At 42.1% G+C, this 15,159-nt stretch overlaps 1 protein-coding gene across 3 annotated transcripts in view; it reads left to right on the forward strand.

Annotated features, from left to right (window-relative positions):
• Window positions 1-15,159, forward strand: part of htr4 (5-hydroxytryptamine receptor 4) — a 170,362-nt gene that overhangs the window by 31,639 nt on the left and 123,564 nt on the right. For all 3 annotated transcript variants that reach the window (XM_059650525.1, XM_048543482.2, XM_059650526.1), the window contains exon 4: window positions 9,672-9,818. In XM_059650525.1, coding sequence (XP_059506508.1) covers window positions 9,672-9,818 — 147 coding nt within the window. The remainder of the gene's footprint in view (window positions 1-9,671; window positions 9,819-15,159) is intronic.

Raw genomic sequence — 15,159 nt, forward strand, 5'->3', positions numbered from 1 at the left:
GCAGTTCCAATTATCACGAATGCTGATAACGTTTTTTTTTTCATTTCTGACAATTGGAAATTGGAAAACCTCCCATCCTCCTGGTGATGCAATTAAATATCAGCAACATACTTGTCCTGCAACATCTAATCACCTGGACTTGATTCAGAAGCAAGTGATATATAATATTCTTCAAAATCTGCTTGGTTCTAATTATTATTATTATTAAGATCTCATGAGCAAAAATAGAAATTGTTGGAAAAGCTCAGCAGGTCTGGCAGCATCTGTGGAGAGAAATCTGAGTTAACGTTTCTGATTGAGTGACCCTTCCTCAAAACCAGTTAGAGAGATAGTTGAGTTTTCACTTGGTGACTCGCACTTCTGAATTAGGGAAGAACAGATGGTGGTGGAAAGTCCATACTGGGGGCTGTAGAGCTCTCCAAACTGTGCTCAGCCCGGCAGAGATACTGTGCCTTTGAGGTGGGGCTGGGTTTTGTGGGGTATGGGGTCAACAGGAAAGAAAGCAGTGGCAATAAAAGGTGGATTAATTATAGAAAAGCAGAAATTATACAATGTACCTTCTAATCACTCTGATCATGACTGCAGAGTATAAGAACAAATACAAGTATGATTAGGCTGAGGCAACTGGATGCTGAGTTTGTGTCGCTGTGTGTTCTGTTCATGTCACTAGGCATTGCCTTGGTGTGGTCTTTCACAGATAGAGTGGTCAACACCTTTGAACATCAAATGTGGTCACACACACTCAAAATGGCAGTGTTAAGTACAATGATCGATATCTTATATAAGTTTTTATGATGCCAGATTGATCTGTGCCAAGTTCCAAATGCTTCATACCAAGATACATATTATGCAAAAGTGAAGGATATGTAGCCCCTCAGATCTGCCCCACCATTCTACAAGAACATGAATGTTCTGATTGTGGCCACAACTCCACATTCCTGCATATCCAGATAATCTTTCTCCAGTAGAACAGCAGCATTGAGTGTGGTTGGTCTGTGGGAGGGTTTATGGTGAAAGGGGGCACAGAACTGAGGGTGTATTTTCAACACTTTTACATCTTACTCAAAGCAGTAGCTAATTTGTTGCCTCTCAGTGGTCAAGTTTGGCCCACAGAGATGCTGATAGAAGAATCTTTAGTGGGCTCTAAACCTTCAGCATCATCAACCAAGAGATTTGCAGAATTTGAAGCAAGGATCTCAACAGCTTCGTTACAAGGTTTGTACTATGTACAACAGAAGTCATAGGGTTTGGGAGAAAATGTTTTGGGAAGTTTCCATTCATTCACAGAGTGACAAAAAATGTTATTATTTTGTGCTAGCTTTCTTAGCCATCCTTGTTTGCTGGCAGAAAATCACCTTTAAACTTGTTTGATGATGAATAGGAAGACACAAATTGTTAGAGACCCATGGCTGTTTTGCAGCACTGCTTTGTGTCAGTGACATTGCAGATGTGGATGTCAGGGGCCTGCAGGGAGACTGGTCATGACACATGCTGCTCTTATCAGCCCAGTGGTGTAAATGACTTGAACTATGCACGAACAGTGGCCTCACTAGCTTCCTGGATGACATTGGCTGGAATCTTATGATGTAAGAGTTTCATTTCCCCATCCTAGCCTTGCATGAATCTCTGCATGTCTTTCAATGTGATCTTCCAGGATATGGCTGCCTCCATTTGAATGGAGGATGTGTTCCTGAGCACACTGGACCAAGTCAGGATGGGTGCCAACTTGACGTGGGGAGGTGGGCATTGCCCAGACAGAAGGGAGAGGATGATGCTACCTCATGCTACCTTCAGAATACAATTCTAAACATCAGGAGACCCAAGGCTGCTGGACGCATTGGAGTAGAATGGCACCCCTTCAGGCAATTTCACTTTGTCTGTGGATGTGACCTTTTCTCCATGTAATTATCTTGCTTGATGCATGGTGCCTTCAGACCTGATAACGGCCCTCCCTCGGTCTGTTGTTGGTTAGCCAGCTTCACAGAGTTGAAAGCTTCTAGAATCATGGAGGCCACTCTGATTCTGGGAGGAACCTGGCAGTGTTGTTCTGCATTGTATTTTATTGACTGCTTGCTATTCACTGCCAATTCTGGGCACTATATACCTGGCTACCAATCTTGCTTCTGAGGGAAGCTTATTCTGCCCAATGTAAACAGTTGCTGATGCAATGCCCTCATCTCATTATTCCTTCTTGCCCTCTGTGGAATTGTCAGCAGATGGCTTGTGCTCTGCACTTTGTTTGCCCTGTGGCTCTGAGCTTCAATACTGTTCAATGTTGTGCAGAGTGCAGAACACAACAGCCATTCTGCTCACCCTTGCTTTCATGTACTAAAAGCTAGCTTAAGATCTGTCTAAATAACCAAAGCACATCATCAGAATGCTGATAGCTTGCTCATTCACACACATAGTGATTGTGTAGTACTCATTGGAGTGCTATTGAGTTTCACTGGCTGAGTTACTGAAGAGAGGCAATGGCCTAGTGGTGTTAATCCAGAGACTGAGGTAATGCGCTTGGGACTTGAGTTCAAATCTTGCCTTGGCAGATTGTGGAATTTGAATTCAATAGAAAACTCTGGGATTAAGTGTCTGATAATGAGTACTTTAGGGGGAAAACCCATCTGATTCACTTGTGTCCTTTAGGGCAAGAAACTGCCATCCTTACCTGTTCTGGACTACATGTGACTCCAACCCCAACTCACAGTGCTGTGGTTGACTCTTAACTGCCCTCTGGGTAATAAATGCTGGTCCAAGACAGCAATGCCTTCATCCTGTGAATGAATATGAAAAGATTAAGTCAAGGGCATATTCCTCGCTGAAAAGCAGTATGCTTGATGGTCCAAAGTTGTCAAGGAACTTGGATGCTTTGATTAGATTCCCTACAGTTTGGAAACAGGCCCTTTGGCCCGACAAGTCTGCACCGCCCCTTTAAGCATATCACCCAGACCCATCCCCCTCTAATCCACACACCCCTGAACACTACAGGCAATTTAGCATGGCCAATCCACCTAGCCTGCACATCTTTGTACTGTGGGAGGAAACTGGACCACCCGGAGGAAACCCATGCAGGCTAGGGGCGAATGTGCAAACACCACACAGGCAGTCACCCGAGGCTGGAATTGAACCTGGGTCCCTGGTGCTGTGAGGCTGCATTGCTAACCACTGAGCCACCATGCACACCGCCCCCACCACCACCACCACCCCCCCCGCCGCCCACCCCCCCCCCCCCCCCCCCCCCCCCCCCCCCGATGTCACAAGATAAAAATATCTCTGCAGCTGCCATGGAATCTGGTGCATTTCCAGAAATATGTTTGCTGTGGTTGCACAGCAGCTGCACATTGATGGAGTGGAAGTCTTTGCAGTTCACAAATATTCCTGGGTAATTTGGGCACAGTTACTGGAGTGGTTTCTGTGTTTACAGTTAATTACACCTGTATATGTTTGAAGCCAGACAGAAACCTTGACCCTCGGAAGCTTTAATGACCCCTCATTCTAACAAGTATCATTTTAGGATATGTTCACATAATTTCTGTCCCTAGTAAGCAACTTTCATCACCCTGTCCTGCATACTTCCAGCCACTAACAGCACTAACAGCCACTAATCTCCAGCCAGGTCCTGGAAGAACCCAGAACACAAATGTTGAGGGCAATGGCTACTTTTCTACCACGTTAAAGAGTGAGGAGGTTTTCTTTGAGGATGTTACAGATACCTGCCACTACCTAACAATATTATGTTAGATTAAAACCGCTGACATGCTCAAATTTGATGTTGGGTTGACAAACTGCTGGCTTCCCAGTGCACTCATATTTTTGTTAATCTTAAACCCACTTCAGCCAAACACAAATCAATTTGCTTCTCCAGTTTAATGTGCGCTGAATAATTTGGACCCATTCAAAAGAAGGTTTATAAGGAATATAACATAATGGGGTAGTATTGGATGGTATTGGATGGTATATGTGGCCTGTAGGCCTCAACAATGGTACATTTTGTCGAGAATACAATAAGATAACATGAAAGGGAAAACTCTGCGAGAGTTCTATATTTTGTTAGAGTTTATTAAACTGTTTACAAAGTAATGAGAAGAGTTATGTGGTGGGACTGAAGAAAAACAGGAATAAAATTGAGATTGTCTCATATATTGCCTACAGGCATACTTTATTACAGATAAAATGACAAAATTGTGTATTTTCAAAATTCTATTGATTTTAAGAGTTATGGAATAAAATTGAAAATGTGTTTCCATTAGCTGCTAAGAACAAACTGGAATCAGAGGTGATTATTATTGAAGCGCCAAGACAGACTAAAGTACCAAACTAAGTGCGTGTTAACCCTTTGTTAAAAAAAGATATGGCCTAGAGATTCTGCCATAGGCATAATACAGGAGCTGAAAGATCCAATGTGATAAATGAAACACATGTTGATTTCCCACTCACCATGTGCTGTTGCTGTATTAAATCAAGTATCTCCATTGGTCTCCATGACTATTTGGTGCTTTGGAAATATTATGAGGAAATATTAAAAATTGGAGATCTGTGTAATGTGTACCATATCCATGGTGGAGAAGGACAAGGTAGGCATTGCAATCATGGAGAGGGACTGTGATATCTTTGAATTAATTAGGTTTAAAAGAGAGGAGCTATTAGTAATTTTAGCAAGTTGAAGGTGGAGAAATCCTCAGACCCTGAAGACATATATCCCAGGGTCATGTGGAAGGCAGGGGAGGAGATTGAAGGGATCCCGACATTAATTTTTAATTCCTGACCACAGGAGCACAGTGAATGTGTTACCACTTTTCAAGAAGGGCAGTAGGAATAAGTCCGGAAACTTCAGACTAGTGAGTCCAGCACTTATGGCAGGGGAACTATTAGAAAAAAAGTTCTAGGGACAGAACTCCTGTCCATTTGGAGAGGTAAAGATTAGTCAAGGATAGTTAACATGGCTTTTTAAAGCGATCATGTCTAATAAACGAGATTGAATTTTTTGATGTGGTGACTAGGTGTATAGATGAGGGTAATACATTTGATGTAGCCTTCATGGAGTTCAGTAAAGCTTGTGACAAGATCTTCATGGCATACTGGCTAAGATGTTAAGAACCATTGGGATCCAGGGCAATTTGGCAAATTGGATCCAAAATTGGCTTAATGGCAAGAAGTAAAGAGTGATGGTTGAGAGTTGTTTTTGTGATCAGTAAGCTTGTGTCCAGTGGCATACCAAAGGGTTTTATGCTGGCTGCCTTGCTGTTTGTTGTGGGTTAACGATCTAAACATGAATGCAAGAGCTCTGTATTTGTGGATGACACAAAAATTGATGGTGTGTTAAACACTGAGGAGGAAAACTTTAGACTACAGGACAATATAAATTAGCTGATCAGATGAGCTGAACAGTGACAAATAGCACTGAATCCTGAAAAGTGTTGGGTGATGCATTTTGGGAGGATTGACCAGACAAAGAAGTACACATGGAAGTAGGGGACCCCAGGGGACATAAATATTCAGAGCGACTTTGGCATCTATGTTCATAGATGTTTTAAGGCAGTAGGACAAGTAAGTAGGGTGGTCAAGAAGGCATACAGGTTACCTGTCTTTGAGTCAACGCACTGAATACAACAGTAAGGGGGTTAATATGGAGCTGTATATAACAGTAACTAGGTCATAGAAGGAGTACTATGTACAATTCACATCACCATACTATAGGAAAGATATGATTGCACGAGAGACAATGTATACGACATAGAATCCTTAGAGAGTGGAAGCAGACCACTGGCCAATCAAGTCCACAATGAGTCTCCAAAGTGCATCCCACCCAATCCCTGTAACCCTGCATTTCCCATGGCTAATCCACCTGGCCTATACATCCCCAGACTATGCAATTTAGCAAGGCCAATCCACCTAACCTGCATATATTTGAGCTGTGGGAGGAAACCAATGCCCTGGAGGAAACCCACCCAGACAGAAGAGAACATGCAAACTCCTCACTGACAGTCACCCAGGGATGGAATCAAGGCCCGGCCCCTGACGCTGTGAGGTAGCAGTGCTAACCACTGAGCCACTGTGCGACCTGTTTGAACTAGCACAGCACCTTTGAGGGCAGCATGGTGGCTCAGTGATCAGTACTGCTGCTTCACAGCCCCAGGGACCTGGGTGCAATTCCACCCACAGGCGACTGTCTGTGTGAAGTTTGCACGTTCTCCCCAAGTCTGCGTAGGATTCCCCCGGGTACTCCAGTTTCCTCCCACAGTCCAAAGATGTGCAGGTTAGATGGATCGGCTGTGCTAAATTGCCCATAGTCGTCAGGGATGTGTAGATTAGGTGTGTTATAGGGGGATGGGTCTGCATGGGATGCTCTGTGGACTTGTTGGGCCAAAGGGCCCATTTCCACACTGTAAGGATTGTATATATAAAAAAACTGTTTTCACCAGAACATTGCATGGACTGGAGTGATTCAGCTATGAAAAGAGGCAGGTTAGGCTGGGGTTAAAATAGTATCAGAGATAATGGGAACTGCAGATGCTGGAGAATTCCAAGATAATAAAATGTGAGGCTGGATGAACACAGCAAGCCAAGCAGCATCTCAGGAGCACAAAAGCTAAATAAAATGTGAGGCTGGATGAACACAGCAGGCCAAGCAGCATCTCAGGAGCACAAAAGCTCCTGAGATGCTGCTTGGCCTGCTGTGTTCATCCAGCCTCACATTTTATTATCTTAGGTTAGGCTGGGGTTGTCCTCCTTGGAGCAGAGAAGTCTAGGTGTTATCTGTTGGAGATATGTAAAGTTATAAGGAGCATAGACAGGGTTGATAGGGAGGAACATCTCCCTCTGTAGAGAGAAAATGAGTCAGAACCACAATTTTAAGACTTGGAGAAGGATGTTTAGAAGGGATTTGAGAGAAAAAAATCACCCAGAGAGACACGGGTATGTGGAAATCACTGTCAAAAAGGGCGGTTGAGGAGACAAATAAGAACTATTTAACTGAACACGTACCCTGCCATGGCTTATAAGAATATGGGCAATGTAATTGAGCCTAGTATAGATGGATGCTGATGGTCAGCATAGTCATGATGGGCTATAAAAGCTCTGGGACTATGTTGATCAAAATACTTCAGATGTGAAATTTGACTTTGGTTAACTCAGTTAGCAAATCGTAGCATTCACTGACAGATGAATGTTTAGCAGTCTTATTTGAATTACCCTTTCATTCTAAAGAGCGTAGTTACTACCTTGTTAGTTTAGGCTGCTTGTTAACCCCTGGGTGTTTTCTATTTGGCCAAGCATATGCTTTTCTGCAATTAAGTTCTGATTTCTGATTAGTACTTGCTGATGTTGAATGACATTTTTGTGTTTACAAAGCAATCTTATTGAAGTTGAGGGATCCGATTGGTCTGCTTATAGGGTGGCAGAAAGCAGTAAAGAAAACAGAAGTAGGAAGAAGCAACTAAGAGTAGAGGAAAGAGGAGTGCAGTGAATCCAAGACATCAGAGATACTCCCTATACCAGGAAAACCACCTGCATTACCTTTTCAATTTACAGAGCAAAGCAGGGGGATAATAACAAGTTTTTCATGGAATGCAGCCTTCCCCAGGATTTGCTTAGAAAGGGCATTCCAATTCCTGAATATCCAGCTTGTTTTGCAGGTATTGTGCCCCATGTAGGATAACACACAGTAGCCTGGCCATGGTTGTAATTCATTCAAATTCTTGATGCTACCTTCAGCAGGCAGTCAGGTCACAAGTTGCTGACTGGGTCAAAGAGAGCTGCCTCTGCAGGTATGGTTCACAAAGACTCCCAAGAGACATGCCGCTATCAGCAACATGGTGGAGTGCATGTACATTGATACAACAGGTTGCAGCCATGTTGAAGATGGTTATGAAAATCCATTTCTGAACATGATTAGTGCACATGAAAGCTACAACCAGAAAGGTGGCCTGCGGTACACTTGGCTGGAGACATAAATTCCACCAAATGACATGGCAGGTAGTTAATGAGGAAAGTTTAGCAAGATACAGTGAGAAAACCTGCCAGGCCTCACAATGGAAATCCCTCCAAAACATTTTATGTAACTTGGACATTCATCTCTGTGTTCTTAGAATGGTAATTATGAGTGTAATTTTCCCTTCCTTGGGGCCAATGAGAGAGGTAGTAAGAAGCAGAAATAATGGGTGAATTGGCTCTTGAGAGAGACTTGCCCCATTTTTGCTGAGAAAATGAGAAGATATATGGATGACTTTCACGCCATACCTGCCATTAAGGTCCTTAAGGGGCCAAATATTGGTCACTTAAGGACCTTACCTTGCCACCTTCATGTTCAATGTGCTACCAGTGGTGGCCAAGGGTGGTTCAGTGGTCAGCACTACTGCCTTATAGTGCCAGGAACCCAGGTTTAATTTCACCATCGGATGACTTCTGTTTGATATTTGCACATTCTCCCCTTGTTGGCGTGAGTTTTCTTTAGGTGCTCCAGTTTCCTCCTTCAGTCCAAAGATGTGCAGGCTAGGTGTATTGACCAAACCAAATTGCTCTTAGTGTCAGGGATGTGCAGGTTAGGTAGATTAGCCCTGGGAATTAAAGGGCTACAGGGATAGGGTAGAGGGGTGGTTCTGGGTGGGATGCTTTTTGGAGGGTGGATGTGGACTCAATGGGCCGATGGGTTCCACAATCTAGAGATTCTGTGATTCTATATAGATTCAAGAAATATTGTTAGTCTCCCATGTGGGAAAGTGATGATCCCTGCTGAGTTGGTGGGAACCCTGAATCACTCCTATTGGAGATAATCCGAGACACGGATAGGTGCATGGAGATTCCTTTGAAAGCTATCACACTGTCCTGCCTCTGACTCCGTCCTCTCCCTTTGATCCAGACCACATAAGAAGATTTAAAAAGTACCTTCTTGTCACTGAATCATCTTGAAAGTAGACTTCAACCAAAACTGTCAGCTTCTGGAGACTCAGTTCCCCAGTGTCAAGGTCCCTGATGGGGTGAGAATCATATCCTTGCTTGCCTCTCTTCTTTTAATGAGCTGGTTGCTGGGTGAACCAGTAAGTTCTCTTACTGGTTGAGAATGACATGATGGTCCCTACAGTTTGATGCAATAATGATGAGCAAATTCTGCCTGTATTTCAGACAATTAGTAATGCAATACAACACAAGAACAGACCCATCAGCCCAAGCCCATGCCAATTCCTAATCCTTGTTTAGACCTGCTGCCTGTTGCCCATACACAGTATCTATGCTTCTGTTCACCTCCTGCTCATGTGTCTATCAAGATACACCTTAAACATTGCTACTGTGCCTGTTTCCACTACCTCCCCTGGCAGTGCATTTCGTGGACCCACACCCTCTGTGTGACTAATTTTCCCTGCACTTCTCTCTTGAGCTTTCACGTTCTCACTTTGAACCCTCTTGTAGTTGACCTTTCCACCCTGGGAAAAAGCCTTTGGCTATTCCCCCTAACAATGCCTCTCATAATTTTGTAAACCTCTGTTAAATCACCCCTCAATCATATTGATTAAATAATAAACCTGTTACCAGTCTAATTCTTCTCCATTCTGCTACCTATTACTAGCACCTAGTATTTTCAAAAATGTTATTGTGTACATTTCTTTCTGTATTGCATGACACATGCTGTTCAGAGATTTGTAATTGAAATCAATTAAATCTACTTTCTGTTTTGCTTTCAGTACAAGTGATCGTGAGCCACATGAAATTCCTGGTTTCTCCATACTTCAGAAGACAGTTCTCATCACATTTCTTTCAGCTATTATGATGATGACTATTTTGGGAAACCTACTGGTTATGGTAGCTGTATGCAAGGACAGACAGCTACGGTGAGTGGCTATATAGGAATCAAAATGTGAGTTGAAACTGAAATCTGACAATGTTAGTCATTTTAGTTTTTTGTTGCACTCCTCTGTATAAATGAATGATGGTGCTGCATTGAATTAGCATACCATTATTTACTGAAGCATTTACAATGTATGTCAAACAATCATCAAACTCATTCTGAAAACTATGTGCATTTGCTATCCATCAGGAGGGCAAGGAATCTCTGTGGGCAGTGAAATATCTCCATATGGAAGAATGGATTGACTATATCTTTTTCACAGAGGGCAATTTCAACCATTCAAAAATAATTTCTGCAAGAGATTTGCATCACTGTTCCTACACCACTAGCGTAAAGTGGAACAAAATGCGAGTTACAGCAAAATGAAACCTCCATCCAGCCACCCATGCTAAAGATTTCAGAGAGCTGTGTTCTTTCATACAACTGAATTCTACAAGGATTCATGAGTGAACATCAATCTGCCCCAAGGCAATTTACACTTCCAAGTTGCATGGAATCCTCTGGAAGGAATGAACAGGCCAAGATTTTAGTTTAGAATTTCATATATTGTTGCCACTCAGAGGTGAGATCATTTCAGAACTTTGTGTGGTTTCAATAGAGCTTCAGTTGATCCCTACTAGCATGAGTTTGGCTGGTGTCTGTTAAGGCATAAAAGCTGGAATTTCCCAAAAAAGCCTGGAACACCTGAAATATGCCCAGTGATATGGGGAAACAAATATATGTTCTCCTGGTCCCTTGACTGGAAATTCGTGACTTGCAGCTGAAATACAATGGAACACTAGTCCAAGATCCAACCCATTTTCCAACCCTGAACTTCAGTCACCTACAACCTTCCCAGTCGAGGAATTTCAGGTGCAATATAGAATTATAGGATTATATGACAGAATGTAATGGACATGTCAGGTCTAACATGTGCTGCTCGGACAGCCAGCAATCACCCCACAGCACCACTTTTTGAAAAGGCCCACCAAACTAAGCACCAATCAAGCACTAAACCGGGCAGCCTTAAATTTCCCAGAGATCAAGCACCAGGATGGAAATCTTATCTGCTGAGGATGGCCAATTAGTCACTGGAAACTCATGATTGCTTAGAAATGCCACGAGGGTGGCAGTAATGCACCAACCTGAGGCCAGAATCACTAGCAGCATAAAACTCTTGCATCGATATTATATTCCACCCTCTCATTAGATTAAATGCCCACCTGCTCTAAAATTCTGCCACAAGAGGTGGCTTTAAATTCCACCCCAATAATTTTAACAGCACCTAAGGAGGTTTGTCAGCTCATTATTCCTATTCTGCGTCTTTACAGAGCAATCAACTCAGCTGCATTTGCCTTCTACAACCCTATAGCCCAGCATGTTTATTACACACTAGTGCAAACTGAATTTCTATTGTTTGTCTCTGACTCCACCACCCTGGCAGACAGTGGGTTCCAAGTCATTATCAATTACTGCACAAAAATAAAACAACTTCTTCACACTTCCCATGCACTTTTAGCACAGCATCTTAAATTTATATTTGGCCGCATGTTGGCTCAGTGGTTAGTACTGCAGCCTCACAGCATCAGGGACCTGGGTTCAATTCCAACATTGGGCAACTGTCTGTGTGGAGTTTGCACATTCCCCCTGTGTCTACGTGGGTTTCGTCCCACAGTCCAAAGATGGGTAGCCTAGGTGGATCGGCCATGCCAAATTGCCCATAGTGTTCAGGGGTGTGTGGGTTATGGGGGATGGGTCTGGGTGGGAGGCTTCAGGTACAGTGTGTACTTGTTGGGCCAAAGGGCCTATTTCCACACTATAGGGAATCTAATCTAAATTACTACACCATCAGCTAATAGGAACAGCTTTTTTAAAAATTTTGATTGAATGTTGACAGTGTATGCATGGTGATAGTGAATATTTTGCTGATTATCTCCTGAATTTCTATGATTCTGGAATGGTTCCCATAGGTTGGAAATAGCAAATGGTACTCCAGCGTGTATGAAGAAAGAGAAAGAGAAGCCAAATACTACAAACCAGTTCACCTTATATTATTGGTAGAGAAAATATTAGAACATTAATGATGTGACAAAAACAAAGTTGCTGGAAAAGCTCAGCAGGTCTGGCAGCATCTGTGCGGGAAGAGTTAACATTTTGGGTCCGGTGACCCTTCCTCAGAACTGTTGACAGAGCTGCTGAGCTTTTCCAGCAACTTTGTCTTTGTTCCTCATTTACAGCATCTGCAGTTCTTTCAGTTTTTATTAATGATGTGAACTTGGATAACAATGGTGAGATTAAGCATAGTCAGCATGGGCTTGTGAAAAAGAAGTCATGTTTGATTAACCTATTGGAGGTTATAGAGGTTGCTTCTAACAGAATTGATAAATAAAAATCAATGGACATAGTACAGTTGAGTTTTCAGAACATTTTTGAGAAGGATCCCTGCAAGAAGTTTATTAGTAGAATTATAGCCCATAGTTTAGGAGGTAATGTACTAGCATAGATTACGTGTTAGCTAAAAGGCATAAAATAGAGAAGGACTCAACAGAACATTCTAACTTTGTCAGCCTATGACAGTGTATAATAAGGATCAGCACCTCAGCCCCAGCTGTTCATATCATAAATCAATGAATTGGATGGAGGAACCAAATATTATATTTCCCAAGTTTACAGATGACATGAATGTGTGCTTCCGGAGGATTTGGACAGGCTTTAGTAAGTAGCCAAAGATATCACTGGTGGAATGTAATGTGGAAAATGTGAAACTATCCACCAAGGTAGGAAGATCAGATATGCAGAGTATCTCTTACATGGGAGGAGATTAAAGAGTGTAGATGTAGAAAGTGCTCTGGCTGTCCTTGGTGTTAATTTATTGAAGATCAATATGCAGGTGCTGCATACTATTAGGATGCCTAACAGTGTGTTAACCTTTATCTCATGTCGATTTGAGTTCAGGAGTAGCGACACTTTACTTCAATTGTATAGCCTTTTGTTTAGATCATTCCTGGAGAATGGTGTGCAGTTTCGGTCCCTTTATCTTAGGAAAAATATATTGCTATTGAAGGAGTGTACCTGATTTGGTAAGACTTGTTCCTGGTATGGTGAGACTGTCCTGTTAAGAGAGCATAGGAAATTGGGTCTATATTCTGAGATAATGGGAATTGCAGATGCTGGAGAATCCAAGATAACAAAGTGTGTAGCTGGATGAACACAGCAGGCCAAGCAGTACCTCAGGAGCACAAAAACTGACGTTTCGGGCCTAGACCCTTCATCAGAGCTCTGATGAAGGGTCTCGGCCCGAAATGTCAGCTTTTGTGCTCCTGCGATGCTGCTTGGCCTGCTGTGTTCATCCAGCTACACACTTTGTTATCTTGGGTCTATATTCTCCAGGGTTTCAAAGAATTAGAAGTGATCTAATTGAAATATTAAAAAGAAGATAGATAAGTTAAACAGGTAAGATGTTTCTCCTGGTTGGAGAGTCTAGAACCAGAAGGCACAGTTTCAAATATCAGGGAATCTGTAATGGATTAAGATGAGGAGAATTTGATTTTACTCAGAAAATTGTAAATCTTTGGAATTGTCTACCTCGGAGAGTCAGCAAGTATATTTAAAGTGGAGATTGGTAGATTTCTGAAGACCAGCTACATAAATGAATTTGGGAATAGTGTGGGTAAAAAGGATTTGAAGTTGTTGATCAGCCACAATCGTATTAAATGGAAGAACAGTTTCCATAGGCTGTATAACAAATTCCCGTTCCTGTGTTCCCATGGTCTTATTCTTTACTACATTTCTAGCAAATGTCCCCTCAAAGTCTTTGCCCCAGGGACAATAAGCTAAGTTTCCTGACCAAATTTTGTAGCTATGAACTCCTCAACCTTGGCACCATTTTGGTAAGTCTCCTCTGCACCTCTCAAGGATCTTAACATTTTTGTAAAGTTTAATGACCAGAACTGGATGTAAGACTCTGTGCTCAATACCTCCAGTAGTGAAGCTTAAATTCCCTTATTCTTTGCCAAATATTCTCTCAATGTTTCTCATCTTTAATGTCCTCTACACATGAACCCCCAGATCCCTCTGCCTTTGTACTCTTTTTAGAACTGTGCCATTAAAACTATATTGCCTTTTTCTATCAGAGATAATGGGAACTGCAGATGCTGGAGAATCCGAGACAACAAAGTGTGTTCATCCAGCTCCACACTTTGTTGCCTTTTTCTATCCCTTCTATCAAAATGCATCATCTGACAATTCAATGTATAAAATTTCATTGACCATTTGTCTACCCATTCTGTTAGCTTATTGGTAGATTGGTGTCATCCTCACTGCTTGCCGTACTTCAAAGTTTCACTGGCAAAGTTTGAAATTTACTGTGTCTCCCTAAATCCAAATCACTTAACAAGAATCTGAAAAGCTTTGGTGTCAAAATTAACCCTTGATCTGTGACACTGCCAATCTTCCTGCTGCCTAGATAAATAACCATTGACCATAACTGATGTCAGCCTTTTGCCAATTTTCTTTTTATCAAAGCTGACACTGGCGCCCCTATTCCAGGAGCTTCAAATTTTGTTGACCAGCCTTTATGTAGTACGATGCACTGGAATCTCCCATGTTTCTATCACAGGCAATAATTTCCTGATTCCACTTAAAGTTTTGCTGCACAATGCATTTTAGGGACACGGAAAACAAAGACACATTCCCTGCCTATATAAGATAATAAAATGTGAGGCTGGATAAACACAGCAGGCCCTGCCTATATGCTGTTTTTGGAATAAATTTAAACAGTTACAAACAGAACTATCAGCAATAAATTAACAACAACAACTCTTCATGACACTAATTGCTCACAAGTTTGTCTGAAGTTTTTTTTACTGGAATATGCAATGATTAGTGAGCCATTGTGGTGCAGCACTTTCTCCATGGATTCTGAGACTGTGTGAGCAAGGCATAATTGTATGCACCCCCATAACCAGTTAGACTGAAGCAGAAACATATCTAAAGTAGGAAGTATAAGTTAGAGTAGTTCATTAATTGGCAGATCATGCAGATACCACTAAACAAAGAAGATGGGCAAGGTCAAAAATCACGCGATACCTGGTTATCGGGAAAGCTTGTTTCTTCAAATAAACCTGTGAAACTATAACCTGGCATTGCTTGACTTTTGACCTTGTCCACCCCAGTCCACCACCAGCACCTCCACATCACAAAGAGGGTGGGGTCAAGTGAGAGAGATACAAGAGACTGAAAGAACATTTTTTTGCAATATCCCCATAGTAATTAACAGTTGAAAGATTGGAATCCTCCACTTGAAGAAAAAGTGTTAATTCTCCACTGAGGATCTTTATCAATAA

This window comes from Stegostoma tigrinum, chromosome 13 (genome assembly GCF_030684315.1).
Source record: "Stegostoma tigrinum isolate sSteTig4 chromosome 13, sSteTig4.hap1, whole genome shotgun sequence".
NCBI classification, from domain to species: Eukaryota; Metazoa; Chordata; class Chondrichthyes; order Orectolobiformes; family Stegostomatidae; genus Stegostoma; species Stegostoma tigrinum.